The 25,386-nt window shown below is 44.1% G+C and overlaps 5 protein-coding genes across 8 annotated transcripts in view; 3 read left to right on the top strand and 2 right to left on the bottom strand.

The window, feature by feature from the left end:
* The window catches only part of atad5a (ATPase family AAA domain containing 5a), a 9,603-nt gene extending 4,001 nt beyond the window's left edge, over window positions 1-5,602 (top strand). Inside the window, exons 8-22 of the mRNA XM_019888717.1 lie at window positions 140-288; window positions 459-600; window positions 795-1,061; window positions 1,249-1,345; window positions 1,424-1,506; window positions 1,616-1,752; window positions 1,852-2,023; window positions 2,410-2,577; window positions 2,667-2,900; window positions 3,037-3,101; window positions 3,177-3,366; window positions 3,459-3,613; window positions 3,997-4,832; window positions 4,910-5,068; window positions 5,188-5,602. Coding sequence (XP_019744276.1) covers window positions 140-288; window positions 459-600; window positions 795-1,061; window positions 1,249-1,345; window positions 1,424-1,506; window positions 1,616-1,752; window positions 1,852-2,023; window positions 2,410-2,577; window positions 2,667-2,900; window positions 3,037-3,101; window positions 3,177-3,366; window positions 3,459-3,613; window positions 3,997-4,832; window positions 4,910-5,068; window positions 5,188-5,266 — 2,933 coding nt within the window. The 3' untranslated portion in view covers window positions 5,267-5,602. The remainder of the gene's footprint in view (window positions 1-139; window positions 289-458; window positions 601-794; window positions 1,062-1,248; window positions 1,346-1,423; window positions 1,507-1,615; window positions 1,753-1,851; window positions 2,024-2,409; window positions 2,578-2,666; window positions 2,901-3,036; window positions 3,102-3,176; window positions 3,367-3,458; window positions 3,614-3,996; window positions 4,833-4,909; window positions 5,069-5,187) is intronic.
* A 532-nt stretch (window positions 5,603-6,134) lies between these two features.
* adap2 (ArfGAP with dual PH domains 2) lies at window positions 6,135-9,323 on the top strand. Its single transcript, XM_019888718.1, has 11 exons — window positions 6,135-6,329; window positions 6,431-6,555; window positions 6,648-6,739; window positions 7,479-7,567; window positions 7,647-7,759; window positions 7,845-7,994; window positions 8,089-8,172; window positions 8,323-8,385; window positions 8,644-8,721; window positions 8,811-9,039; window positions 9,122-9,323. Exons 1-11 carry the CDS (start codon window positions 6,242-6,244, stop codon window positions 9,148-9,150), a joined length of 1,140 nt encoding a protein of 379 aa, XP_019744277.1. The 5' UTR covers window positions 6,135-6,241; the 3' UTR covers window positions 9,151-9,323.
* A 333-nt stretch (window positions 9,324-9,656) lies between these two features.
* On the top strand, window positions 9,657-17,078 carry rhot1a (ras homolog family member T1a). Of its 2 annotated transcripts, XM_019888715.1 has the most exons (20): window positions 9,657-10,045; window positions 10,421-10,479; window positions 10,564-10,645; window positions 11,063-11,106; window positions 11,207-11,260; window positions 11,408-11,460; window positions 11,834-11,942; window positions 12,083-12,184; window positions 12,300-12,398; window positions 12,539-12,647; window positions 12,736-12,856; window positions 12,962-13,046; window positions 13,216-13,361; window positions 13,432-13,532; window positions 13,700-13,830; window positions 14,181-14,264; window positions 14,812-14,934; window positions 15,143-15,345; window positions 16,020-16,142; window positions 16,501-17,078. In XM_019888715.1, the coding sequence occupies exons 1-20, from the start codon at window positions 10,009-10,011 to the stop codon at window positions 16,616-16,618; spliced, it is 1,983 nt and encodes a 660-aa protein (XP_019744274.1). In that variant the 5' UTR covers window positions 9,657-10,008; the 3' UTR covers window positions 16,619-17,078. The 2 variants fall into 2 exon arrangements, with proteins under 2 accessions (XP_019744274.1, XP_019744273.1); XM_019888714.1 differs by lacking the exon at window positions 16,020-16,142 and having other exon boundaries at window positions 9,658-10,045.
* Window positions 17,079-17,449: 371 nt separating this feature from the next.
* On the bottom strand, window positions 17,450-21,235 carry cunh17orf75 (chromosome unknown C17orf75 homolog). Its single transcript, XM_019888716.1, has 10 exons — window positions 20,871-21,235; window positions 20,591-20,665; window positions 19,812-19,937; window positions 19,599-19,727; window positions 19,460-19,520; window positions 19,250-19,369; window positions 19,054-19,118; window positions 18,836-18,975; window positions 18,664-18,767; window positions 17,450-18,592 (listed from the first exon to the last, which is right to left on the bottom strand). Exons 1-10 carry the CDS (start codon window positions 21,011-21,013, stop codon window positions 18,383-18,385), a joined length of 1,173 nt encoding a protein of 390 aa, XP_019744275.1. The 5' UTR covers window positions 21,014-21,235; the 3' UTR covers window positions 17,450-18,382.
* A 1,009-nt stretch (window positions 21,236-22,244) lies between these two features.
* On the bottom strand, window positions 22,245-25,141 carry LOC109526981 (zona pellucida sperm-binding protein 3-like). 3 transcript variants are annotated; one of them, XM_019888578.1, is made up of 9 exons: window positions 24,668-25,141; window positions 23,915-24,027; window positions 23,592-23,683; window positions 23,307-23,484; window positions 23,107-23,224; window positions 22,946-23,031; window positions 22,696-22,784; window positions 22,555-22,626; window positions 22,245-22,489 (listed from the first exon to the last, which is right to left on the bottom strand). In XM_019888578.1, the coding sequence occupies exons 1-9, from the start codon at window positions 25,100-25,102 to the stop codon at window positions 22,260-22,262; spliced, it is 1,413 nt and encodes a 470-aa protein (XP_019744137.1). In that variant the 5' UTR covers window positions 25,103-25,141; the 3' UTR covers window positions 22,245-22,259. The 3 variants fall into 3 exon arrangements, with proteins under 3 accessions (XP_019744137.1, XP_019744138.1, XP_019744139.1); XM_019888579.1 differs by having other exon boundaries at window positions 22,245-22,450; XM_019888580.1 differs by lacking the exon at window positions 22,245-22,489 and having other exon boundaries at window positions 22,519-22,626; window positions 24,668-25,139.
* Between the last annotated feature and the right edge of the window lie 245 nt (window positions 25,142-25,386).

Raw genomic sequence — 25,386 nt, 5'->3', positions numbered from 1 at the left:
TCGGGCTGAGAAGTCGTCTAAGGGAGTTATTTTTTTTTTTTTTTTTTTTTTTTTTTTTTTTTTTGTCTTCACTCAATGCATACTTTTGACTTTTGTGAATGCGTCTCATCAAATTCATCTGTGCTTTGTACAATGACAGATTGTCCTCTTTGGAGTCTACCCTGGCCCGAGTCTCCCCAACTCTGCCGTCTCAATGAGCTTTGCATCCAAATGTCTGACCCCTATCTACCTCTAAGTGGCTCCTTGGGCCTGAAGACAAAACTGCAACATCGAGTGTTTCGTGAACGAGTAAGTTCAGCATTTAAACAAATATTTTTTTCATGCAATGTGTTGAAAGATTGCTGCCCACTTGCTGTCATTCCGTAATTCAAACATATTTAAAGATAAAGAGGCCCACCTGTTGTGAGTATTCAACTTTTATTGTGTAAATTGTGCTTTTTTTTCGCGCACTCCTCCAGGGTTCGGGCTGGAGGCTTGAGATTTCTGAAAAAGTTCGTCAGCTTCTGATGGAAGAGGTCAGCACCTCAAACCCTGTCTTCCCCGGTAAAACGTTCCTACCTCGCTTCTTGGCCAGACGTGCTGATCACCAACAACACTTCGGTAAGTCTGGCATGAAGATAGTTGACACATGTGGCACCATAACACAAATGGAGTGAACATGATCTAAAAATCGAGTGCTAACTATGAAAGTAATTCCTTGCTGATAGACATTGTGTGATCTCTTAAATGAATAGAGATAATGTTTGAATACAAGAAAAAGCAACCGTTTTTTTTTTTTAACTGACCTCATACAGAGACTGCAAGTACGCGGTCGTCACCCGAGTCAGTAGGAGCAAAGAGGAAGAGGACGGATGACAAGGTGGCCAAAGTAGCTAAAAAACAGCGGGCTGCCCATCATGAAGACAACATTTGTACCTTGGAGCCAAAGCCGTCAGAGAGTGTAGGTCGCACAAGACGAGCCCAGAGAGCCAGACTGGATAAGGCAAAGGACAAGCCGTCGCCTGGAAAAAAAGATGCCGTGGTTCTGCTTGATTACCTGTCCGAGGACACTGAGAAGAAAAGTGAGTCATTATGATTGTCCTTCTCTCAGGACATAATTCCACCTGTCAAAGTGACAAGCTTTCTTATCCTCGGCGGCCCCTCTTTTGTTTTGTTGATTATTCTTTCCACAGCCGCAGCTTGTCTGAATGTCATCAGTTGTTAGAAACCAGAATGAGATAAAAGGACATGTTTTGTTGTTTTCCACAGTTGAGGTAAAGGAGGATGTGTTGTGGACAGAAAAATATCAGCCGCAGCACTCTGGTGACATCATTGGCAACACGGCCTCAGTCCAGATGCTGCACAGGTAAGCACCAAAATGACTTTTTTGTTTTTCATTGTTGAAATAACCAGCTTACTTAATTTCTTTTTCCCTTTTGCACAGTTGGCTGAAGGAATGGAAGCTCCGTGCAGACAGGGACGAGAGAAATAAGCAGAAAGAAAAGAAGCAAGAAGAAGGCAGCAATGGTGTGTCATTTCTAAAAAAAATCGTTTTTAAAAATTATTATTTCTTTAATTTTCATAATCTACCCTACTTTTATGAACTGAATGTCTGAATATTTGTCTTTTGTTTCAGACTCAGACTGGGACTGTCGAGATGAGGACTCTCTGTCCGCAGAGGACTCGTTGTGCAATACCGTCCTAATTATAGGACCCACAGGAATAGGAAAGACTGCCTCAGTCTATGCCTGCGCTCAGGAGTTGGGCTTTAAGGTGAAGACAGAACATGATGACGCAAAAGTTAATGTGTCCTGCGGGTGCTCGTGGACCTTCGCCTTACGTGTTTGTCTATCTCCCTCCTGGTCTTCCAAGGTGTTTGAGGTGAATGCTTCATCTCAACGGAGTGGCCGTCTGATTCTGTCCCAGCTGAAGGAAGCCACTCAGTCGCACCAAGTGGACAGTCAAGGAGTCAGTGCCAACAAGCCCGCATACTTTAACAGCTACAGCACAAGCAGCGGCACCGGGAAATATGGATGCTCTCCAAGTACGTACAAATATTGCAGACCCTGTCTCTGTAGATCCTAAATTCCAAAATGATCCCGAAGAATTACATTTGATCCCTAAGACGCGGTTCACAAGTCTGAAAAATGCCACATTGTCTGTTGTCATTTTCTTGTTAAAAGCTGCAATAGCTGTGGAATAGGTTTATGGTTTTGCTATATAGTGTCGCAAGGATACGAAAGTTAAACGACTAATGCGGCATCAAACTGCCGTCATATAAAATTGGCCCCATACACTCCCAGTAGTCGCGTTCATCGAATGAAAGGTCTTGAATTTAAACAAAGTGGCCTTATAAAAAAAGGTGTAAAACAATTGACATCCTTGATGCTGGAAAGTGAGCTCAACTTGTTTCATTTCTCTATCATTCAGGGAAGTTGAACTCTCCTCGCGGGGTTGTCTCATCTCCCAGAAAACCTCCCACCTCCCCGAGAGGTACGAAACGAGGAGGCCTGGCTCCAACCTCTTTAGCTAACTTTTTCAAAATGGCTCGACCCAGCAACAAGGACCCACTGAGCACTAAGCGGGAGGACCAAAAGGGTAAATGCTTCAACTGTGTCCTGATCAAAAAAAAACCCCAAACAAACTTAAGAGTTTTTATGAATAATTTTTGTTCTTTCACCTCATAGCCCCGTCCAAGAAAGTGAAGCCGCAGGACAACCCCAGAAAACAGAAAGACACAACGGTCAAATCACCCGTGGCTTCCACGACTGAGGAGAACGAGGAGCAGAGCAAGAGGACGCCCACCTCGCTCATCCTGTTTGAAGAAGTGGATGTTATTTTTGAGGAAGATGCTGGCTTTCTTGCTGCCATCAAGACATTCATGAGCACGACAAAGAGACCAGTCATCCTCACCACCACCGGTTAGTAGAAGCATGGAGGCCACAACATGAATTATATCTGCACATTCGAAAGAGAGATGAGCTGTATTTAACTTGTGTGAATATGAAGATTCTGCCTTGCCTGTTCGCCCCACAACTCACACTGGATGCTTTGCAGATCCCACATTCAGCACCACGTTTGATGGCAACTTTGAAGAGATCCACTTCAAAACACCCTCTTTGGTGAGTGGCGGCCTCTTTCGGGGATTCATTCACCACATGCTTAAGTTGGGCCTTACAAATCTCTCCCTGTCTTAGTTGGACGTCAGCAGCTATCTGCGCCTGTTGTGTCTGGTTGAGGACACCAGGACGGATCAGCGTGACGTCAGCGCGCTGCTCCAACTCAATGGTTGTGACCTCCGGCGGAGCCTGTTGCAGCTGCAATGCTGGACTCGAAGTGCTGGGGGGCGCCACATGACGTCACACTCAGATGACAGCAACCCAAATGGTAAATGCAGTAGTGTTCATCTAATTCATACTTCCGATCACGTTACTGACTGAATGGGGCAAATAAACTCGGTATGTGTGGTTTAAATTTAGAAAATGAACCGAAGCGAGAGCCCGGTGATGAAACGGCAGACACGTGTGCGCTCTCTGTAACGTCACCTCGACCTCCATGTGAAAGCGGCTGTACGGAGAGCCGGCTGGGCCTACTGAACATTGAACCTGAGAGGGATGTTTGGGAGCTGCTTCGGGTAAACTGCAGAATTATGACATGCATTGCTAGCTTTTGACCCTCAACACAAATAGCATTTCCCTTCAAATTGCATTAGTTTGATACTGTGTATTGAAATTATGATATGAAAGTTTTTGGTCGCTTTTTTTAAAAATTGTTGCTCATTTTTAATTGTCAGTTGTTTGGATTCACGCCAAATATATTTGTTCATGGAATTGTATGTGTAGGTTGGTTCGTGTCTCTTTAAAGCTATACAGTATTACTGTTACTGTTGAAACAATGAATGGTACATTTGGCAACATTCACATTTACAGAAAAAAATATATATATATCCGCGTAGCATAATGCGTCGATGCTAGCACGTGTATTGAGTAATGACAGAGTACATTTTTGCATCAACAGAGTCAGACGCATGAGATGGCTTGCTGGGAGCTGCTCATGGAGAGCACTCGACAAGGAGTTAACTTGCTCTACTCCAACATGGAGACCCTCTTACCTTTACCACGCACGCAGTTGATCTCCACCTACAAACCAGAACCCCCTTCTGATATTGCTTCTGCCTGCTCGCAGTCTGACGCGCTGCCTTTACACGAGCGGCTGCCGCACTCACCCGGGTTGGCTGAGAGCTCAGATGACGGGAGTCCAATCAAAGTGTCTCGAAGGATGAAACGGAGCAAGAGGCGACACAATGTACCTAACCAAGATGGACTGCACTCTGAATCCGACTCAGAGGAGAGTTTCCTCTCTCTCTGTAAGCAGCAAGAGGGACCTCAGTCCAAAGAGGAACCCAGTGAAAGACTAGTTCCACACTTAGAAAAAAGGAAACCACTGACTCAGGCGGAGCGTCAAAAGAGTGTTCCTGTCTCCTTGTGTCTAGAATCGATAAGTGACTTTTTCCACAATATGTCTGACCTTGACTCCTCACTCGTTCATCACGGGCGCGATGCGCACAGGGGACCCTCGCAAGTCAGTGCAGCTCTGAAGGACGGAATGACTGATGACTCCAGAGTAGAACTGGACACGTTGAGCTGGGTGGTGGGCGAGCGCACGCTGGAAATCCAGACCGCGGTTGAGGCGCTGAGCTTCCACAAGTGTCGGCGCTCTGTGGAAGAGGCCTGGGACCGAGCCCGGCGACTGGAGGGGCAGCTGGCGGACGACACTGCGGCGGAACTCACCCTCCCTGTTGCCGCTCATTGCGAATGTTACAGATTCACTCAGAGTAGCCTCTGTCAGCCCCAGTGAGTCCAACATATACTAGATATCAATTGTAACTTTTGTTTGTGTAAACTTTCCCCGACAACAATGTTTATTCCAGGATTGTGCAGCAGAGGAGAGATCTTATGGAGAACCTGGTGTGCACCGGAACATTTGCTACGCTGGGCAACAGATCTGCGGTTGCCGTGGACTACTTGCCAGCCCTGCGCACCATCTGCAGGTCAGAGCAGATTAAGGAGCAAGGCAAGGTGAAACGACGGTGAGCAGGCAGTTGGCCAGGAAGCGGTTTCTTCAGGCGGGCACTTACTCAGAGCTATAAATAAAAGTGTGAAACTCTTTGTTGGTGCATACAGTAAGGGTCTCCTTTTCTTCTACCAGGTTTTTGCACTACCTGGACTCCATCCGTCTGGGTCTCCACAAGAATAGTCTCCAATACCTTTCCAAAGACTTCCCATAATCCTCAGAGAAGAGCTTGCATGTACTTGTGATGACGGAGATTTTAATTTCACAAGCAGTTATGGGTTCCAGGTAAAATGCGGCACAGGTGTGGTGTTTTGTCTGCTGGGGTTAGGAACCTCGACTACATTGGCAACCCGCTTTTAGGTGTAAGTTGCTCACTTAGCCGCGTCCAAGCGAAGTCTCAGAGTGGGATGACTTGAATTACGACCACAACAGAAATGTTCTGGCATCACTCGTCTCACATGCGGTGTTGCACTAAATTGATCACTTAAGCAATGTGTTTTTGTACATTTGTTTTTTGGTTTTTGTTTTTTTTTTTTTTTTTTTTTTTACTCGGTAGCAATTATGAATTCTTTACTTTTTGCTTTTTGTTTTTTTTTTTTTTTTTTTTTTTTTTTTTTTTTACTCGGTAGCAATTATGAATTCTTTACTTTTTGCTTTTTGAGAAGTGATTCTAATCGCAAAGGAATTGCTTTTGGAGCAAGTGTGGATCTTTGATCAATCATAAGAGTTGAATGTGAAAAATAGCAAAACATTTGTGTGTTAAGGCTTTGTATGAATTAGTCAACGGCCATATAATGTATGGAGTGTCTTAATTGTTGACTTTGAAGTCCTAAATGGCACATTCACATGATCACATTTTTTACACATACCTTATATTTGTACACTTGAATAAAATTGAAGTTTTATTCAACTTTTACAAAGTGTCCTCGCTTTATTTAAAATGTGAAATTGGCAGTACTTTATTAGCATGTGAGAAAGGAAAGAAAAGCCCTCAGGCACTTGACACTCGTCGCTGCAGGATGAACAATGGTAAGAGGAAGGACCGCCTTGTGTTGTGACATGAACAAACCTCGCAAGTTCCACATTCCATTTTAGACTTTGTGTTTACCGCATTATGCCACTTGCGCAAATATGTAGGCACCATGGTTCTTTTTGAGGGTGCCACGTGTAAGCCTAATTGTGGAGCACCATGGCAAACTGGGAACGAAACAAAAGGATCTTACTGGAGCTGGTGAAGCTGCCGGAGAACAGACTTTGTGCAGACTGTGGTACACCCGGTGAGGCTTTTTTTGTTTTTGTGGATTCTTCAGATGTTCTGTTTGCGATTGTCCTGGCTAGAACAACAACTAACCTCCTAATCTTGTCTTGTTACCGTCAGATCCGGACTGGGCATCCTACGAGTTGGGTTTGTTTGTGTGTCTGAACTGTTCTGGTGTACACCGCAACCTGTCCAGCCGAGTAAAATCCATAAAGCTTGACTACTGGGAAGATGAGCTCGTGGAGGTATGGACACACACATTTAGGTACAATATGATGGTTTAGTTTTGTACAATATTATGATGAAAAAGTTTTCTTTTTCGGGGGCCTGGGGGAAGTTGATGAAATCCAGTGGCAATGCCAGAGCCAGAGCTTTGTATGAAAAAGCACTTCCTCCTTACTACTACCGACCACAGCAAACTGACTGTGCGTAAGTATATATATTTTTTTTTGGTACGGTATTTTGAAACCCCTCACAAAACTGAATGATCAGTCCCATAATAAGAAATGTGCAACTACCGGCAAGCGGAGGCAAAACCATATTTTAAGATAACATTTATTTCGTGAAAGTGAGGTTTCCAATTGAAGTGACCCCTGAAAGGGGAAGTCAACTCAAACTTTTCCTTTCCAATAATATCTGCGCCCTCACTAGTCAAAACAAAGTACTCTGATTAATAATGTGTTTGCGGAAGATCAATTAAGCAGCAAAATCCATGCGTTTTTATCCATCTCCAGGGGGTGGCCATTTTGTCACTTGCTGTCCACTGAAAATGACAGCACAGTTGCTCGGGTAACGACCAATCTCGGCTCACCCGTTTTCTGGGTTTTGGTCATTTTTTGACGTTGGTGAGCTCAGCCGTGATTGGTCATTACCGTGGCAACTGAATGTCATTTTCAGTCGACAGCAACTGGCAAAATAGCAGCACTTTGAGATGGATTAAAAATGGGTGAAGTTTGCTGCTTCATTCATATTCCACAAACAGAAAATGAAACAGAATACCGTGTTTGGACTACTGCGGTTGCGTAGAGCATAATAGTGAAAATATATATATATATATATATATATATATTTTTTGTGCTAATTTGCACTTTAAACCTGCAAGTAAAGCAGAGTGACTATGAAGTCAGAAGTTGTTGCGCTGCCTCTTTATGTTTGTTTGACTCTCCAGAGTGTTAAGAGAGCAGTGGATTCGAGCCAAATATGAAAGGTTTGAATTCACAGGAGAGACCAAGTATCCACCTCCATCTTATACCACAGGTGATGTTTTATCCTCTCACCCATCCCGCCGTTTCAATTGTTCATGTAAGGAGGAGTTCCCGTTTTGATTTGATTCCAGGCTTCTATGAAGGGATCTTGTGGAAGAAAGGAAAGGAGAACACACAGTTTCTGAAGAGGAAGTTTGTTTTGTCTGAGAGGGAATTCACTCTGGCTTACTACAACAAGGAAAATGTGAGTGAGCTTGCAAATAGCGTACGAGTTTCTACATTTTATCTGGCAACCAAAACGGACGCCAACATGCTTTTCTTTTATTTAGGAGTCCAAAGGGCCAAAAGCCCTCATCTCTATCAAGCACTTGAATGTAACATTTCAGCCAGAAAAGATCGGTCATCCCCATGGGATGCAGATTACTTACCTTGACAGGGACCACACCAGGAGCCTTTATGTGTACCACGAGAGCCCTGAGGTGGGACTGTGTGATCATCCCAATAACGAACTGACTTTCCCCGGTTCCCCTTTTTTTTACTCTGGACCTGATGGGTTTTCTTTTTGGATCCTAGGAAATAGTCACATGGTACAACGCCCTACGTGCCGCTCGCTATGCATACCTAAAGACAGCTTACCCGACCGGAACCGATGCCGATGTAAGCGCCCAAAGTGTTCATTTTCAAACATGAATTCATCATATGTAAATATTTTCACCTCAACTGAGAAGTGCCTGAGTTGAGTGAGAAGAACCTGTACTGTATGTTCTTTGGTCGTGACATGAGTGAAACGTGAACTCTCATTGGCAGCTGATACCGAATATAACACCAAACTACCTGAAAGAAGGATACATGGAAAAAACAGGGCCATCGGTAAGTTCTTGCGCTCAAATGACATCACCCATTTACATGTGTCTGTGCTAATAATTAGGTTGTTGATTTTCTTTTTCTTCAGTAAAGCATTTTTTTTTTTTTTTTTGCTTTGCTTCCCAGCTTTGTTGCTCACACAGTGTGCAGACTAGGAAACCTGTCAATATGTGCAAAAACATTTATTTTTCTAAGAGCATATTTTTGTTTATTTTTATGGCTTTAACACATCTGTTATTGTATAATTCATACTATGTTTACCAGCAAAAGGAACCGTTCAAAAAGAGGTGGTTCATTTTGGACTCCCAAAATAGGAAGTTGCTTTACTTCAAAGGCTGTTTGGTGAGAACAAACTTTTTGTATTACTTGACAGATGAGTCCCTTGCTGTGGAAGTGCATGTCTGAAAGTGCTTTTGTCACTGTGAATCTAGGACGCTGAGGAATTGGGGGTCATCTTTCTTGGCACAGAAAGCAACAGTTACTCTGTTAGGGACTGTGTCCCAAAGCACACCCGTGGGAACAAATGGAAGTACGGCCTCGTGGTGGAAACACCCGAGCGGCAATTTATCTTCATGTGCGAGCACGAGAGTGAGCAAAGAGAGTGGCTGGACTCCCTCAGACAGGTCATGTCCAGGCCTATGACACCACAGGATTATACCAGTAAGCATGGCAATGCGAATTTGAGAATCATTTACAGAAGTGTCTGCAGATGTGCATTTTTTTGTTTTGTTTGTCTTTGCAGCTGAGGCCAACATCAGGAATAAACGATGAAAGCTGGAAAGTAGGATTTAAATTATACAACAGCAACATTTGAATGGTGACCTGCGCTGTGCCATGAATGTGTCCGTGAAAGAACAACTGTGGTAGTTTTCATTTGAAACTGTATTGAGTTGAACTTTTTTTGTACCAAATAAATAGTTCTGACAACCATGTCTTACATCAAACTTTTTTTCTTATCATTTTATTGCTCTATTCCCGAGTCATTTGTTAAGCTGAATTGATCAGCTGTTGCAACAGTTATTTGCTGCATTGATTTAGTTGCTGTTTCCTCAACTTCTTTTTGAAAATAATTTTTATCTCAATAAATGTTTTTTTAGGCGGCATGGTGGGGGAGTGATTAGCACACTTCCTTCAAAGTGCTGTGGTTGTGGGTTTAATTGAAGACTCGAAATTGCATACTGTGACTTGATCGTAGGCTTTGTGAAGCATCTGCAGTTCTCCTCTCTTACACCTGAGGGCAGCATTCAACGTTTTATAATACCTAAACTGATTGTCCCCTTACGGCTCGCCGTAGTTGCCGGGTAGTGGAGGTCAGGCGTGCTCCTGAACCAACTGCGAAATGCTATAGAATCGCCTTAAACGTGTATTCCGTTCAAAAAAAATCATGGCGCATAACAGTCGGTTACTTTTTAAAATGCATTTGCATTAAGCTTAAAAAAAAGTGCTCGCTGTGACGTAGCGCGTGAAGAACGACACCAAAAAGCGACCGTCCGTTTTGTCCTACAAAGGCGCCCAGTTTGACAGGCGCTGGGCCTGACGTAAGACAAACTACCGAAGGAGTGACAGCCAACGAGGGGACTTCATGAAGCAATTCAGTGTCCCTAATACTGAAGAAAGGCTCGTTTAAACATGAGGAAGGACGTGAGGATACTGCTTGTTGGGGAACGTAAGTAGTGAGTGTCTTCAATGTGTCTCGGCTGCAAAGCGCTTTATCCGCTTATACTGTGTGCTAGCGAGGAGGCTAGTGGCTAGCTAGCACTTCAGTAGCACAGTGTGTTGCACGACAACATGAAAAAAATGAGCTATAAAAGTCATTATTCCTGATCATTCCACTATTAAACTGTAGGAAATCACTCATATTGAAATAAAGTGTGAGATAGACTTCCCTCCCACAACATTCAGAATATATTTAGGAACTGTGATTTGCAAATAAATTGGGCAGCTCAAACACAAGTGGCTGAGTTTCAATGTTTATCATAAATGACATGTAAAAGGCGTGCGGTGCATCCGTTTTTGATGGATGCGTTTCTTATCTGTACAGCCAAGGTGGGAAAGACGTCACTGATCATGTCTCTGGTCAGCGAGGAGTTTCCCGATGAGGTGATGGTTATCCACGCAAACGTTGATTCAATAAATGGTTACCTTGTTGCCAGTTGATGCAAGTGGTTGTTTTCAATGTGTCAGGTTCCTCTGCGAGCTGAGGAGATCACCATCCCGGCAGACGTCACCCCAGAGAGGGTCCCCACACACATTGTGGACTACTCAGGTACTGAAAGAGTGCTGAGCACATCTGCCTCACGGTTTTGTAGTTGGGGGTTGGGGTTGAATTCAGGCTGTGTCTTTCCTATGTGGACTTTTTATGTTCTCCGCGTGCTGACTCTGTATGTGTGAATGTGAGTGTGAATGGTTTATTTGATTCTATGTGCCCTGCGATTATCTGGTGACCATTTCAGGTTGTTCCCTGACCCTCATCCAAAGTTAGCTCGCGTAGGCCACCATTCTATTTATTGAGGTTAAGCCGTACAGAAAATGGAAGGATGGATGTCCCCAGCATGTTTGGCACCAAAGCAATATTTTTTAAGTTACTCTGTCTGGCCTGCCGCCAATCTATTTGGACCACTAGTTTTAGTAGTCACAACATTGATTCAACTATTAACTTTTTTTGTTTGTTTGCATCTTACAGAGGCAGAGCAGTCGGAAGAGCAACTATATCAAGAAATATCTAAAGTTGGTTTAGTTTCTGTTCTCCTATTTTGACGTTTCAATAATTCTCAGTGTTTTTTTCCTCCATAAATGAGAAGCTAATTTGGACTATTCCACCTTTCAGGCAAATGTCATCTGCATAGTGTACTCGGTCAACAACAAGAAGTCAATTGAAAAGGTGAGCAAAGATCCTACTCTGGCTTCTGTTGATTTAGCCTGGGTGTGTCTCCAACAATGGAATTGCATTGTATGAGGTGTCCAATGGGAGCCATGCGAGTGTATTTGTTTGTCGTGAGTGTTCAACGTTGTGCTGTCCCTCTCCCAGGTGACAAGCCATTGGATTCCCCTCATCAATGACCGAATAGACAAAGACAGCAGGTGTGTCTTGTATTTATCCTGACAGTCACTTCATTTGGGCCGATTGCACTGTGTTAAATTTTAGAGTGCAAAAGATTTTCATCCCCCAAAAACATTTTCGGTTGGACAATATTCATGGCACGGAAGGGCTTTTTACACCCCCTAAAATTGGAGACACTCTAACGAAATTCTTTATCTACTCGCGCATGTCAGACTAATAAAAGTGCTTTTTCTTTTTAATTATTAAATATTTTTTGTTGCTGATAAATTGATGCTGCTATATGATGTATAAATCATAGTTACATAGTGCCATTCATGTTTTAAATTGTGGCCAGTGGCCTTTATGTTTTAGGATGATCGCGTTTTGGCGCTTACGTAGTACTTCTTTCGGTAGGGTACCCCTGATCCTCGTGGGCAACAAGTCTGACCTGGTGGAGCACAGCAGCATGGAGACCATCCTGCCGATCATGAATCAATACCAGGACATAGAGACGTGTGTCGAGGTAAGATAACGTGACCAGACTGCTGCGTTCGGGTCTGCTGACATAGACGAAGATCCTCTCACTTAAATGTTCAGCACAAGGGGGTCCTCGGTGTACAACGGAGGTCCTTAAGCCCCATCTATGCTCTTGTTTCCTTATAGTGCTCTGCCAAAAATCTGAAGAACATCTCAGAGCTCTTCTACTATGCTCAAAAAGCCGTTCTCCACCCAACGGGACCACTGTACTGCCCTGAGGAAAAGGAGGTGAGAAATGTCGCTGAAGACTGTGGACATTGCCCGACGCAGATATTTTGTTCTCCGAATTTGACAGCCAAGCGCAGAGAGCCTAACGTGTTTCGTACCTAACGTGTCTTAACAGCTGAAGCCTTCTTGTATTAAGGCTTTAACTCGAATCTTTAAAGTATCCGACCTGGACAACGACGGCATCTTGAATGACAACGAGCTCAACTTCTTCCAGGTAGTATTTGATCATCATGCCATATTTCTGATCGAATATTGCAATTCTGTGCATGACCTCCATCCAAATGGGCATCACGTCGTGTTCCGAATTTGCTCCATCATTGTGATTAGCGTTTGATTTTTGTTTTATTTCTGTAGCGAACGTGTTTCAACACGCCACTGGCGTCCCAGGCTTTAGAAGACGTTAAAAATGTCGTCAGAAGAAACATGGCCGACGGCGTCAAAGATAACGGTCTCACACTAAAAGGTCAGACCTCGTCCCCGTCGGTCTATTCTGATCAGACAAAATTTGCGATCGCTCCGTTTGCTGACCTCCTCTTTTCCTTCACTTTTAGGTTTCTTGTTCCTGCACACCCTCTTCATACAGCGCGGCCGGCATGAGACCACCTGGACTGTGCTGAGGAGGTTTGGTTACGACGACGACCTGGATCTCACGCAGGAATATCTGTTCCCTGTGTAAGTGCTGGAAAATGTGAAACTTCCAATTCCTTTGAAGCAGCTTTTGTTTTTTTGTTTGTTTTTTGGGGGCGTGATTGGGGTTAATCTTTGTCCCTCTTCCAGAGTCAAGATCCCTCCTGACTGCACCACAGAGCTAAACCACAATGCTTACCTCTTTCTCCAGAGCGTCTTTGACAAACACGACAAAGTGAGTGGTCAGATTGACCGCGTGGCCAAACCTTAACGTGTGACTTATGTGACAAGACTAAATCAATTCTGCCATTATTTCACAAACGTCTCACAAATGACTACCTGCGGTCAGCTTTGCATGAGCCCGCCGTGTTGACGGACATTGGGGCGTGTGTTTGTGCGTTCAGGACAGAGATTGCGCACTGTCGCCCGAGGAGGTGAAGGACCTGTTCAAAGTATTTCCCTACATGCCGTGGGGTCCGGACGTCAACCACACGGTGTGCACTAATGAACAGGGATGGATCACATACCAGGGATACCTCTCCCAGTGGACGTGAGTTTCCAAATGCTTTAGTTGCATAACTGGACAAAAAACAAAAAACTCAGGTTCAATTGCCATGCAGGTTAACGACATATCTGGATGTTCAACGGAGTTTGGAGTACTTGGGTTACCTTGGATACTCCATCATCTATGAGCAGGAGTCCCAAGCAGCTGCTATCACAGGTAACCGATACAAAAAAATGATGTGCTGGAATTTCTTTTTATTTATAAATTTATTTATTTATTGTGAATGTGACAAAAAAATGTGTGCTGGATTTTTTTTTTTTTTTTTTTAATGTTGACAAAATGAAAAGCATTATGACCGACTTGTTCCTCGTCTTGGTTGTCAGTGACGCGCAACAAACGCATCGATCTGCAGAAGAAACAGACCCAGCGCAGCGTCTTCCGCTGCAACGTCCTCGGCGCTCGAGCCAGCGGCAAGAGCGGCTTCTTGCAGGCCTTCCTGGGAAAGAACCTTCAGGTCAGTTGGTGAACACGCGCCAGCGCGGTTGCAATCCGCTCGCAATTGGCGGTTACATGATCAACTGAAATAGTTAGGGAGAAATGGGTCCCGTGTCATACCAAGTAGAAATACCAACCCCGCCCCCAACGCATCCACAACTTCACAGCGAGGGTCCACACCACAGTGATGATTGCCCAGTCAAACTGCGGTGCTTTATTTGTTTGGTTGTCAAGAACAGTCAATTGCAATTAATGGGAAGACGACTCCACGGAGCAGAACAAATGAATTAAACCGTCTTAAAGGCCACCAGCTCGGGATCAAGTGATCTGTCATTGTTTCTAATGGGCTTGGTTTTTTTGTCACCATAGCGACAGAGGCGGATTAGAGAAGACCACAAGTCCCTGTACGCCATCAGCACAACTTACGTGTACGGTCAAGAGAAGTACCTGCTGGTAGGTGATTTTTAACTAATAATATAAATAGTGAGGGGAAAAAAAGGGTGAATTTCATGAGTGGGCCTTCTGTGGGAATATGGTTGAAGCTGTTTGAAAATTTTGTTTTATATGGACTGTGTTTTCATGACCAGAAGGGAAGTCTCGAATGGTGCTATTTCTGGATTTAACACACACACACACACACACACACACACACACACACACACACACACACACAAGAGGCATTGTATGATTGGACGCGGGCGTGGTAAAACGTACGCTAGCTTAAAAAATACATGCTAGCGTATTTTTTTTTAAAAAGGCAGCGGGATTAAAACTGAGTTTGGTTGTTCTCTATTGAATTATTTAACAACGTACTCATGGTATTTTTTTTTTTTAATCAATCTCATCCTGACATTCATTAAGGTCCTAATCTTCTGTCATGGTCATGAAAATACGCTATCAATGTTTTGCGACAAAGGTGTCTTCGGTATAGTAAATTTCAGAAAAGCCCAAGTGTGAAGATGACCATTTTTTTTTTTTTTTAAACAAAATCTCCTTCCAGCTCCATGAGATGATGCCAGATTTTGACTTCATGTCAGAGGCGGACCTCGCTTGTGATGTGGTCTGCCTGGTCTATGACGTCAACAATCCGCATTCTTTTGAATACTGCGCCAAAATGTTCAAGGTAAATACACTCGATTTTGCACTTTTAGAACACCTGGTAAGTGTACCTGTTTTAGTTTGAGTTCATCCTTCCACACCTGTCCAAAATAGATGAAATTCTGCAACACAGGGAGACCTTAAAAAAAAAAAAAAATTATTTATTGAATCCCTCGTAGCTTGGCCATGATTTAGCAGGAGCCAATTTAATCAAAGTCTTTTGTGTGCGGCAGCAATACTTCATCGACAGCAAGACGCCGTGCGTGGTGATTGCCGCCAAGTCGGACCTACACGAAGTGCGGCAACAATACAGCCTTTCGCCGCACGAGTTTTGCCGCAAACACAAGCTCCACCCGCCCCAGCCGTTCACGTGCAACACCATTGACGCCCCCAGCAAGGACCTCTACACGAGGATCACCACCATGGCCATGTACCCGTCAGTATTGAACCACCCCCCCCCCTTTTTTTTAATTAATTAATTTTTTTAAGCTCTCCGGTCGGTTGCCTCTTTTTCCACCACTCCCAACTTTTCATTGATCATATTACGCAACACATTCAAATGCTTCAATGATGAGTTCAACTTTGAAGTCCACTTTTTATTCATGTTAATTTAGAGCGTTTCAAAGCCGCCAGAGCTCAGACCTAACGTCTTCAATAGACTTTGCGGATCTTACAAGGGTGTCTTAACTCCTTGAAAGCACTCTGATCCGATTGGCTTTTTCGAGCAGATTAACCAGCGCTAAGGCTGCCAAGCCCTTGAAATCTCATTTTAGCTTTCCAGAAATGGTGTTGTCTGAACTCTGGGGGCAATTAAAAACCACTTTGCTCAGCGGAGCTTGAAACCCGCTTACTTACCTCGAGTCAATCTTGCTACTGATTAACTCATTGTTACTTAAGATGACAACCAACACAGACCCTATTGAGTTTGCTGTTCAGGCATTTTTTTTTGCCCCCCCCCAAAAAAATTTACATGAATGGAACAAGTACGACACGACTCTCGAATGGCGCATACCTTTCCCACCTTTGCTGTAAGGCCACCGCCAGGTGCTCTGCGTGTTGTCTGTTTTGCATGCGCATACACAAATTCTCGTGTGTTCCCCCCCACTGCAGCCACGCCCGTCTTCGCTGCATGTGCGCCTGCAACAAGTGCACCTATTGCCTGTGTCAGAACCTCCTCAAGATGGAGTTGCTGCGCAGCATTAAGGCCCAACTGCGCATGGTCGTTCGCAACAGGTTCATACGTAGTCCTATCCCGTGTTTCGGCATAGTCGCACTCCATCCCTTGTGTAGTTGTGGAAGCAGCTGCAGTTCCGTCATGGCAGCTCTTTTAGACGCCCTTGTAGTGCGTGCTTCAGAGACTAGTGCTGAATGAGTCTTTAGGAGTCATGTTGTGGAGGTTTTACTGCAGCAATGTGGACCGTGCACACAAGACTGAATCCGGGTGTGTATGAATGAGACTTGAATGCTCTGTCCGAGTTGTGTTCGAAAGGTTCCTAGGATGGCTCTCACAAAAAGTCACTGTATTAATGATTAGAAAATGCTTTGGTACAAATAAAGGCTTTCTCATCTCACCCGGTGCTGTTTTCACCAGGCACATGGCGCAAGCAGACTTGAAGAACTCCACGTTCTGGCTGCGGGCCAGCGTGGGGGCCACAGTGTTCGCCGTGCTGGGCTTCGCCATGTACAAAGCGCTTCTCAAACAACGGTGATGAGACGCTTGCATCCTCAACGCCCGCGATTCTTTTTTCCTGTCCTGTCCGTCACCTGAAAGACTGACCGACCAATCAAGCGGGTTACGGCCCGCTTGATCCTGCCTCCCCTTTGCCTCATTCATCCCGTTGACGTAAGAAACCATTTTGTATGCATTTAATCATGAAGTATCAATCCTCTTTTTTTTTTTTTTTATGGGTTTTTTTTTTCGTTTTTTTTTTGGGCAGGAGTAAAATGCAACTTGTGAATGCCTACCAGTCAATTGTCAAACACCGACACTGTGTCGGTGTTTGTGTTTAGTTTCTCCTCAGGTCAAGTCGAGGCAGCCACAAAGGGAAGCGAGTGTGTTCATAGATGTGTATATGCAGTATATTATGGATATAGTTCTGAGGGGTTTTTAGCAATGACCAGGGTGGCCTCTCTTTTGCCTCATCTAGTTGCGTCTAAAACAAAAAAACTTCACCTTCACTCATGGATGTCATGCAGCCATTTTTGATTTAATTTATTAACGCGTCAACCTGTTTTTTTTGAGTGGTTCCCATGCTACAAATATATTTTTCATGTATTTTTGTATTTAGTGCGATCAAAGCTATTTCCTTGCTGTTTTTAACGTATATTTGTTTTCAACCTGAGCTTCTCATTTGTTAGATTAACACATTACTACACCATTTCAGCAGCCAAGTGTTTCCCCTTCCAGTCTGACACAATTTTTTGAGTTCATGGGTCAAACGACGGCTAATTTAACAAGTCAAAGAAATGGTTTTAACTATCTAATAAATCACATTTACACTCATTGATGTTTGTGTTATCGCGGAAAGAGCATTCTGAGAGTGGATTACATGACATGTTTATTGCACATCCATCCATAATTTACATCTCATAGTTTAGATTCACAGTCAGTACAACATAATCACTTTTCCACAATTGAACTAGTGCAATGTCCTAAAAGCTTTCACTGGTTTATTTTTATATATGCTCAACTGTAACTACTTGGATTTGTTTTCCCTTCCCAAAAAAGACATTGAAAAACAAAAAACAGCACTTCCAACTCCCAACAGCAATTCCATGCAAGTTTAAATAGCAGGGTGACATTTTAAATAGAAACATCTGAGCACTATCAAGCCATCATCAGGAAAGAAACTAAAAATAGGCTTAGCTGTGGCTCTTTTTTGACCCCCCTCGCCCCATACACACGCAAAGCCAAGTGGTTTCCACTGGATATTAAATCAGCTATAAAATCCTTGATCGTTGAGGCATTTTGACAAAATCTTGTCACAGCAACATGATGAAACCTTGGAACTCTTCTAAATTTGTTTTCTTCAAATTTAGTCACAGTTCTTGTTAAAATCAGATTATCTGAGCCAGTTTTGTCATCCAACTACATTATAATGTAAAATTTGCATGTGCATTAGTAGTGTGTTAAATCATCTGCATCATTTAGTCCACATCGGAATTAAATATAGCTTACAGTTTTAAAACATAGATTTTAGTATTTGAATGTTTGTCAGTTATGTTAGTATTTTGTTATACAGTAAAAAAAAAAAAAAAAGAAGACTCCTATAGAAAAAAAAATTCCAAGATTATGCACATCCTACTTTACAACCATATTTTGAGATTCACGTTTTTAAGTCACATTCACAAGCGGATTAAATATCAATTATATTTATACTGTATGTGATACAACTTCATTTTCCCCTGCTCCCAAAATGTATTTAAAAAGTAAGGTAACAACAAAAGGAAGTACTCAAGTGTCAGAATGGCATTCAGGCCTGCGACTGCTCCCTGAGGAACTCCTCGAGGACGGCGATGATGCGGCAGGCTTCGGGCAGGTCGCTGTGCTCGGACCGGGCGTTCTGCAGGAGCACGTCGCCGTTGCCGCAGCCCTGCAGGAACTGGCAGCAGCGAAACAAAGCGTAGTGGCTCATCTCGGCCTGACGCACGAAGCGCTTCAGGCTGTTCATGTCCTGGATGGCCTGTGAATAAAGGAGAGTCAAGAGCGTCGAGGCGGGAGTCCCGAAGACATAACCGGTGTGTGTTTTCCTACCTTGAGTTTGAAGTTCTCCAGGATCTGTCTGAGGAGGAAGGGGTTGGCCCGTTCTGCGGCGTTCAAAAAGGCCTGACTCCAGTCGTCACAGAAGCGGTTACTGACTGCGCAACACAAAATATACACGACGGTATAATACGATTGATACGCTTGATGCGTCAGGATGACTGACCGGTGTTGGCGAAGGTGGGCGGCGTGTCGGAGCAGTCGACTGTCAGGTGGGAGTGCACGTCCTCCGACATGGCCTTGCAGAGGGAGGCTGCCGTGGTGTCTTGCTGCGACAGGCCCTGCAAGCTGGCTGCTTTGATGAACCTGTGCGGTCACGGCGCACTCCCATCAGTACACACGTTACTACAAACACAAACACAGAGGAAAACCAAATCCTCTCACCGGGACACGTCCGTCTTTGTCCTGTCGTCCGCATTGGTGACCTCCACGTGATGGTGACTCAGAGCCTGGAGAAAGAGCCTAGTGTAAGCACAACTACTGCCATCTAGTGAAGAGTGGTGATATTGCAACTTATCACGACAGCCAACCCCCCCCCACTCACGGATGCGCACATTGGCAGATGAAGCGTAACACTCACGGCATGCAGCAGGAAGCTGATGTTGCTCTGCACCAGTTGCACAACGCGGTGAATGTGCATGACAGACTCTTCGTACCAGCGACTCAGATAGGGACGCAGCTCCGTCTCCAGGTTTTGTAGCTGTCGCGCACATATGCAAAAATCGAGTCGATTTATCGTCATATATGACGCTGGAAGAATCACTCAAATGAGTTTGAGCTCTTTCAGTACCTCGGGCGTTTGCAGACTGCTGCGCAAGCCTTGAACGTACTTATCAAGCTCTAGCCTATATGTGCACCCAGTCAAGGACCACAGCAGGATGAGTGTGGATGTGACATGCCCAACAAGAAAAAAAAAAAAAAAAGGATATAAGTTGAGTCCTTTTTCTGAGCCTCCCAAGAAGCAGATGACGTGTCCATTACCGTCGGCATCGGGTTGCTCTGGAGATCGTTCTTGCTCCAGGAGGCAACAGTAGCAGCCCACTGCCTGCTCTGGAAGGCTGCAAAGAGAGACAGAAAAAAAACAGCAGAGGGCATGTTAACGAAGTACACAGTATTAAATATTGAATTCTTCTTAGCATCACCTGAGCTCCACAGTGGCGATGTTGCCCATGCCTCCCAGCAGGGCTCCTTTGCTCAGCCTCCTGGAGATGTACGTGCGAAGCTCGGGTTCCGCCTCTGCGGGCAGGCTGCTGTCAATCAAAGTCAAGCTGGAGGGCGGAAGGCACAGTGGTCAGTACGGCTACGTGCAGCCATGGGCCATGAAGAACCCGGGAAGCCACTGAACAGGAAGCAGATGGAGAAAGCTACACAAACACACACAGTGGAATACAGCATTTAAATTATGACTTGCATCAAGGGTGGGTAACCTTTTGATTTCTTTATTTTTATTATTTTGTAAATCAGTGATGTCAGAAAAGCAAAATATATATATATTAGTAGTTAGCTTCTTTTCACAAAAAGCATATTTTCTTTTTTTGGGGCCAGAAACCGGTGTTTCAGTGAAACCATTTCATGTTGCCGATTACTAAAGAACAGAAAAAGCTCAAATCAAACTTTTTCTGGGAAAAGAAGATCGTCTATTCTTTTTTGGAGTAAAATTGGACTGGTCATGTATGGACCATATTCCCTAAGTTGCCCAACCCTTGTGGTTTTCCATGGAAATCATTCCTTTTCATAGCCAACATCACATCTAGCAGGTGATTAGGAGACGCCGGAAGGCGATGATCACTGAGGAAGTGAAAATGCAATGAAAAACAGATGCAATGTTGCTTCCCATGGCAGCCTGCGGATGTGCACCAAAAGTGAGAGAAGAAAGCGAGAAGGCGGCGGCCGGCGCGGGGCACAACAGCTCCTGGGTTACCTAAAGTCCTCCTGACTGGTTGTGGAATCTGCGCGTCTCTGGTTCCAGGCCACATTTTCCTCAGTGGCCTCCGATCTATGACAATACGCACTTCCATCATCACCTGCTTACTGTATCATTGCACACGTGGTGCTTGCAGATAAGGGATGAATACAATCATACATGAATACAATGTCAAGTAAAAATGTCACTTAAAACACCTAGTAGATTACATAGATACGAGGGAAAGTTTTACAAGAATACACAATTCTTATCGCGAAGAAATACAAAAATAAGTTACCTCGTGCCTTCGTATAGATAAATTGCATAATAGCAGTTCAGCTGAGTCTTTTGGCCGTACGCAGCAATTTCCTCGCTTTCGAAGTCATCTTTCTCCTCCACGTCAATGGAATCTTGGAATGACGACGTCTGGGATGTAAACATGGTCAGGACAATGCACCGAGAAAGCTAGCAGCCGGCTACACAAGCGTTAGCCAGTGGTTTTTAAGTATCGTTGACGCCTGGTTTGACCGCTGTGGTCTTTCACGGAAGAAAAAATGAGATATATGATGCAGCGCTATTGCAAATTATTATGGAAGGTGCAAGTAGAGCTTGTTATTCTGTATGCGTAAAACATGTGCGTCCTCAAATGAGTCCGACCGCAACAAATTGTATCAAATCTCATAGGTTCCTACTTATTACAGTAATTTAGCTACTCAATTCGTCGAAATTATATTGTATATCATTACAATATGTAAATTAACACAAAACGCTAAATACTGTGAAGCAGTGATTCCAATTATCCCATTAGCGTGCTTGTCAAAACATCAGGCGTGGCACAGAAAATTCCACGAGATCACGGCTGTCAAACATTTTATGTGGCCGACAAAGGCAAATCGTGGGCATTTTGTTTCTTACAAATTGTCTTCACTGTTTTTGTTCCCAACCCCACTTTTAAAATAAATTGATTTTTTTAAACTGGCTTCTGATTTCTAAAGTAGTTATCAATTCGTTGCACATCCAGCAGCTCCGATATTTTGTTGTTCTACTTCTTCCATTCATAACTTTGCTGCTGTGAATTGGGAATTTCTCCATTGCGAGACTAATAAAGGTTTTCTTATCTTATCTTATATGAAATGAGGCGATCATACACCTGCTGTATGTGGGTTCAGTCATAAAGTCACACCGCGGGAGTGACGCAACAGCGCACAGTATGGCACCAGCTTCCCGCCGTAATTCAGGCAGAGCTGCCAGGGAAGTCTCATGGTAAGTCACGTTTCATTGACGGTCCCGATTCATTTATAGTTTAATTACAATATTTCACTTTGTTTTTCCTTTTTCTACGGTGCTATGTCTTTAATTAGTTCCCTGATTTGTCCCAAGTCCAAATCGCTTTTTGTATTATTTTACATTTTGTCGAATGAAAGATTTTTTCACCCGTTGCGTTAATAAAGCTTTTCTGTTACTCAGCTATGTCCGACACCAAACGCGACTTCACCATTCCCCTGCCATACTGTGTTTCAGGCAGAGCTGCCAGGGAAGTCACATGTAATAAAAAAAGAGAGAAAAGCCACACTCCACGCGTCTGGTTTTATTGAGGCGGCAGCGACGTGGAGCTTGAGAACATCACAGTTGTGAGCCCCGTCACATATGCATATTCTGTGCTTCTTGTATGATGTTCTGGCAACGACTAAGAAAACAGAGCCATGACAAATGCACGAATGACTACAATTGAATAACAGTTTATTACACTATATTTGTGCAAATTTATCCAACTGCAAAACTTCACATATGACACCTGCATGCCATGCAAGGCCAATGACTCCTCCACTTCAGTCATGCAGCTGTAGCCCCATCTGCTGAAGTTGGTTGGTTGCGGCACTGCTTGGCCCCGATGCGAGTGGAGGGCAACAACACATTCTCCTCATGATAAAAATACAACCAATGAGACAGTTGTAAAAAGGACTATTTATTATATAGGCCACCTTGTTGCTTGCCGACGTTTTTGGGCAGAATCACAAGAGGGCCTAGAACAATAACATCACACATCTTGGCACCTGAAAGAGAATGAAATCCTGTAAAATTGCAGCATTTGAATTGTTACAGAGGCTCCTTGAGGGTCTTACCAGGAGGTTTCAGATGTTTGTAGGAGTATTGTGTGCAGGTGGTGTCACAGCAACGACACACATCAGGGCTCCCATCTATGTTTTCCCATCTGATGAAGAAATGCAGTGAGTTCCCACAAATTCATCAGAGAGGATGTTTACGTGCCTTGGTGCATGACCTATTAAATGCTACGGTGTCCATTACAGCTACCATTTGAGGAACTTTAGTAAGAACATTGAAGTTAAAAAAAAAAAAAGTCCAAGTTGTCACCTTGAATGCATATAAGTACAGGCCTTGTGAGCTGTGTTGCTCCTCCGCATTTCAGAGGTGGCTTTTAGCCGGCATGTTAGAAAGAGCTGGCGGGAAAAAAAGACAAAAGTTGAAAGAATCTATTGCGAAGCTGCAGTCAGTGGCCCGTCAGCAACTCTCACTGTGTTTCTTTCATCCCCGTTAAACAGGAAAGCGTCCAGCTGCAGCTGGAGAAGGTCCGGCCTCACTCTGGACAGGAAGCGTGCTCTTGATCCACGCTGTTTTGAGTCCGCGAGACACCTGGGGGACAGACGGCCGTGACATCAGCGAATCTAGATGCAAAAAAAAAAAAAAAAAAAAAAAGACACTCTTTGCATCGTACCCGTTGTTTTCAATGAGGAAGTATCGTGGCACTGATGCTGCCTCTGGGCTCAGAGTTGCCACACAGCTGTCAATGAAGAGCCGTCTCTGTTCCGGGCCATAATTGGTATAGGACGCTTCCAGGTTGAGCACATCTCCAAGATAGAAGACATTGGACAGCCTCAGTCTTGTCCAGTTTTCTACAATACATACAAACAGTACACGCAAACATGAACACACAAATTCAACATGCAAACGCACAAACAAACACCACGTTATACACAAAGCCGCCAACGTTCTCCCTTACCGGACATCAGCCTCAGGGAGAAGGGCGAGGTCTTTGGAGACGCAGCAACAAACTGAAGTGGCAGGCGAGCTTGACTGCTCACAATGTGTGTCCTGTACAAACACACAACGCGCTTACAAAAACAGAACACATTGTTCTACCATTGAGAACTTGGGAACACAACATTGTGGCGAATGTCAACCGCAGAAACTTTAGCCCAGCACAAGGAATTTTTGGAGGGCCCTTGATGGACTGATAATTCTCCATCCAGGAATTAAATCAGGTGAAAACATTTTAATTCTAGTCTCAAGCCTACAACTATTCATACACTTAGTCAATGTTACTTTTTGTAGTGACAGGACACAGGAACAACCATTTGGGTCTGCCTTGTGATGCCATGATGGGGAGCAGGGGAGAAGGTCAGCTGGTTCGAGTAGATCAACGAGTCGTCAGATACCTGCAGATGGAAAAGGTTTGCTTTACAAATTAGGCAACTGGCACACAATTATTCACAGCATTTGTGGGAAGTAGTTTTCTTGCACAGTGGCTACAACATTCCCTGCAGACCTTTTGTGGCAACTTGGGTGGCTAGTGGCACTTGTCAAGGCTCTCTGTTACAAACTCCTACTTGTTCGATTTTCATATAGGAGGATCTGGAGAAAAGGCTGTTAAATTTGATTGTTTGAAGACTAATGGAAGTTGAGGGGTTCGTTGTTTATGAATTTATGGCTCTACGTTAAGAACGGGCAAAAGGAGAGATGGACTCCGTTTGAACCCAGTTTATTTCCAAACGTCTGCACCGCAGGACGATCGAGAACACACTCCCGGCAACTACAATCACTTCCTGCTTTCCCTGACTTAAACAGCCAATCAGAAGCTATCAACATAAAAACATGTCTAAGCAATTATTAAACAGAGCGCAATTTAGGTAATCTTAACATAGTATGATGCTCAAACATAAAATTATCATAATTAACAGTATAGCATAAGCTTACATTAATATTTAGAGTTCACGTTTAAAAAGGAAGTGTTTACACGAAATTCTGAAACGCCATCAAAATAGCCCGCCCCCACCTGGCCCACAGCGGGATACTCACTGACAGCTGGGTGCCGCAGTGCTGGAGACCAGCCTTGATGACCACCTCAGAGTCATCAGCACGTTGGGCCTGGCATTGTCTGAAGCCGGAATACTCAACACCACCCAGGAAAATCCCATCGGGAGACACTACCGATCCATACACGTCAGCCTTGACCTGTATGATCATTAACGTCGGCGTGCATGTCACACGCACAGGGGGCGAGAACACATCGGTTTGGATTTCGCTTCCGTCCTCACTATCAACGATAACAACGGGGGACTTGTACTCCCTCCCATCTTTGTCGATCATGGGTCCGTCCTTTAAAGTCCGAATGGCGAGGGACATTGGCAGGAACAGCGAGAAACAGAAGTACACCAGCATTGTGTTCATCACTAACATGTTAAGACAAACACAAGCGAGCATACTCCATTCGCCTGTTAGCTGGACTAGCATGGAAGTCCAACCAACCGGGTCACCTGGGTCAGACGGCTGTAAGCAATTAAATACTGATTTGATCACCTTCGATTGGCTGGCAACAATTTTCAGGCTGTCCCCCACCCGTGCCCGAATTCAGCTGGGATGACTTAAATATTAACGGCCTCGCAATTAGCCCCTTCCGGCTGAAGAGGGCAGCCATCTTACGATGCCAGTTTTACTGATCCCTGTGTATGCAGTAATGAGAGCCTCTCAAAGAATGATCTTCAATATTTGCATAGACCATTCAGAGTGTATCATCT

Source organism: Hippocampus comes, unplaced genomic scaffold, assembly GCF_001891065.2.
Source record: "Hippocampus comes isolate QL1 unplaced genomic scaffold, H_comes_QL1_v1.1 scaffold427, whole genome shotgun sequence".
Classification (NCBI taxonomy): Eukaryota; Metazoa; Chordata; class Actinopteri; order Syngnathiformes; family Syngnathidae; genus Hippocampus; species Hippocampus comes.
The sequence above is the reverse complement of the archived record's forward strand: the minus strand, read 5'-3'. Positions and strand labels throughout refer to the sequence as shown.

What these genes read in the sequence shown, in the direction of transcription:
- rhot1a (XM_019888715.1), top strand. Translation starts at nt 10,009, where the DNA reads ATGAGGAAGGACGTGAGGATACTGCTTGTTGGGGAAC. An exon ending in ACTGCCCTGAGGAAAAGGAG is followed by an intron (nt 12,185 to 12,299) that starts GTGAGAAATGTC and finishes GTGTCTTAACAG; the next exon opens with CTGAAGCCTTCTTGTATTAA. An exon ending in CCAAGCAGCTGCTATCACAG is followed by an intron (nt 13,533 to 13,699) that starts GTAACCGATACA and finishes CTTGGTTGTCAG; the next exon opens with TGACGCGCAACAAACGCATC.
- LOC109526981 (XM_019888578.1), bottom strand. Translation starts at nt 25,102, where the DNA reads ATGCTAGTCCAGCTAACAGGCGAATGGAGTATGCTCGCTTGTGTTTGT. An exon ending in TTCCTCATTGAAAACAACGG is followed by an intron (nt 23,225 to 23,306) that starts GTACGATGCAAA and finishes TCTGTCCCCCAG; the next exon opens with GTGTCTCGCGGACTCAAAAC. An exon ending in CAAACATCTGAAACCTCCTG is followed by an intron (nt 22,627 to 22,695) that starts GTAAGACCCTCA and finishes ATTCTCTTTCAG; the next exon opens with GTGCCAAGATGTGTGATGTT.
- adap2 (XM_019888718.1), top strand. Translation starts at nt 6,242, where the DNA reads ATGGCAAACTGGGAACGAAACAAAAGGATCTTACTGGAGCTGGTGAAG. An exon ending in TGTACCACGAGAGCCCTGAG is followed by an intron (nt 7,995 to 8,088) that starts GTGGGACTGTGT and finishes TTTGGATCCTAG; the next exon opens with GAAATAGTCACATGGTACAA. An exon ending in TTTACTTCAAAGGCTGTTTG is followed by an intron (nt 8,722 to 8,810) that starts GTGAGAACAAAC and finishes CTGTGAATCTAG; the next exon opens with GACGCTGAGGAATTGGGGGT.
- cunh17orf75 (XM_019888716.1), bottom strand. Translation starts at nt 21,013, where the DNA reads ATGTTTACATCCCAGACGTCGTCATTCCAAGATTCCATTGACGTGGAG. An exon ending in ATCGCCACTGTGGAGCTCAG is followed by an intron (nt 19,728 to 19,811) that starts GTGATGCTAAGA and finishes CTCTCTTTGCAG; the next exon opens with CCTTCCAGAGCAGGCAGTGG. An exon ending in TGGAGAACTTCAAACTCAAG is followed by an intron (nt 18,593 to 18,663) that starts GTAGGAAAACAC and finishes CTTTATTCACAG; the next exon opens with GCCATCCAGGACATGAACAG.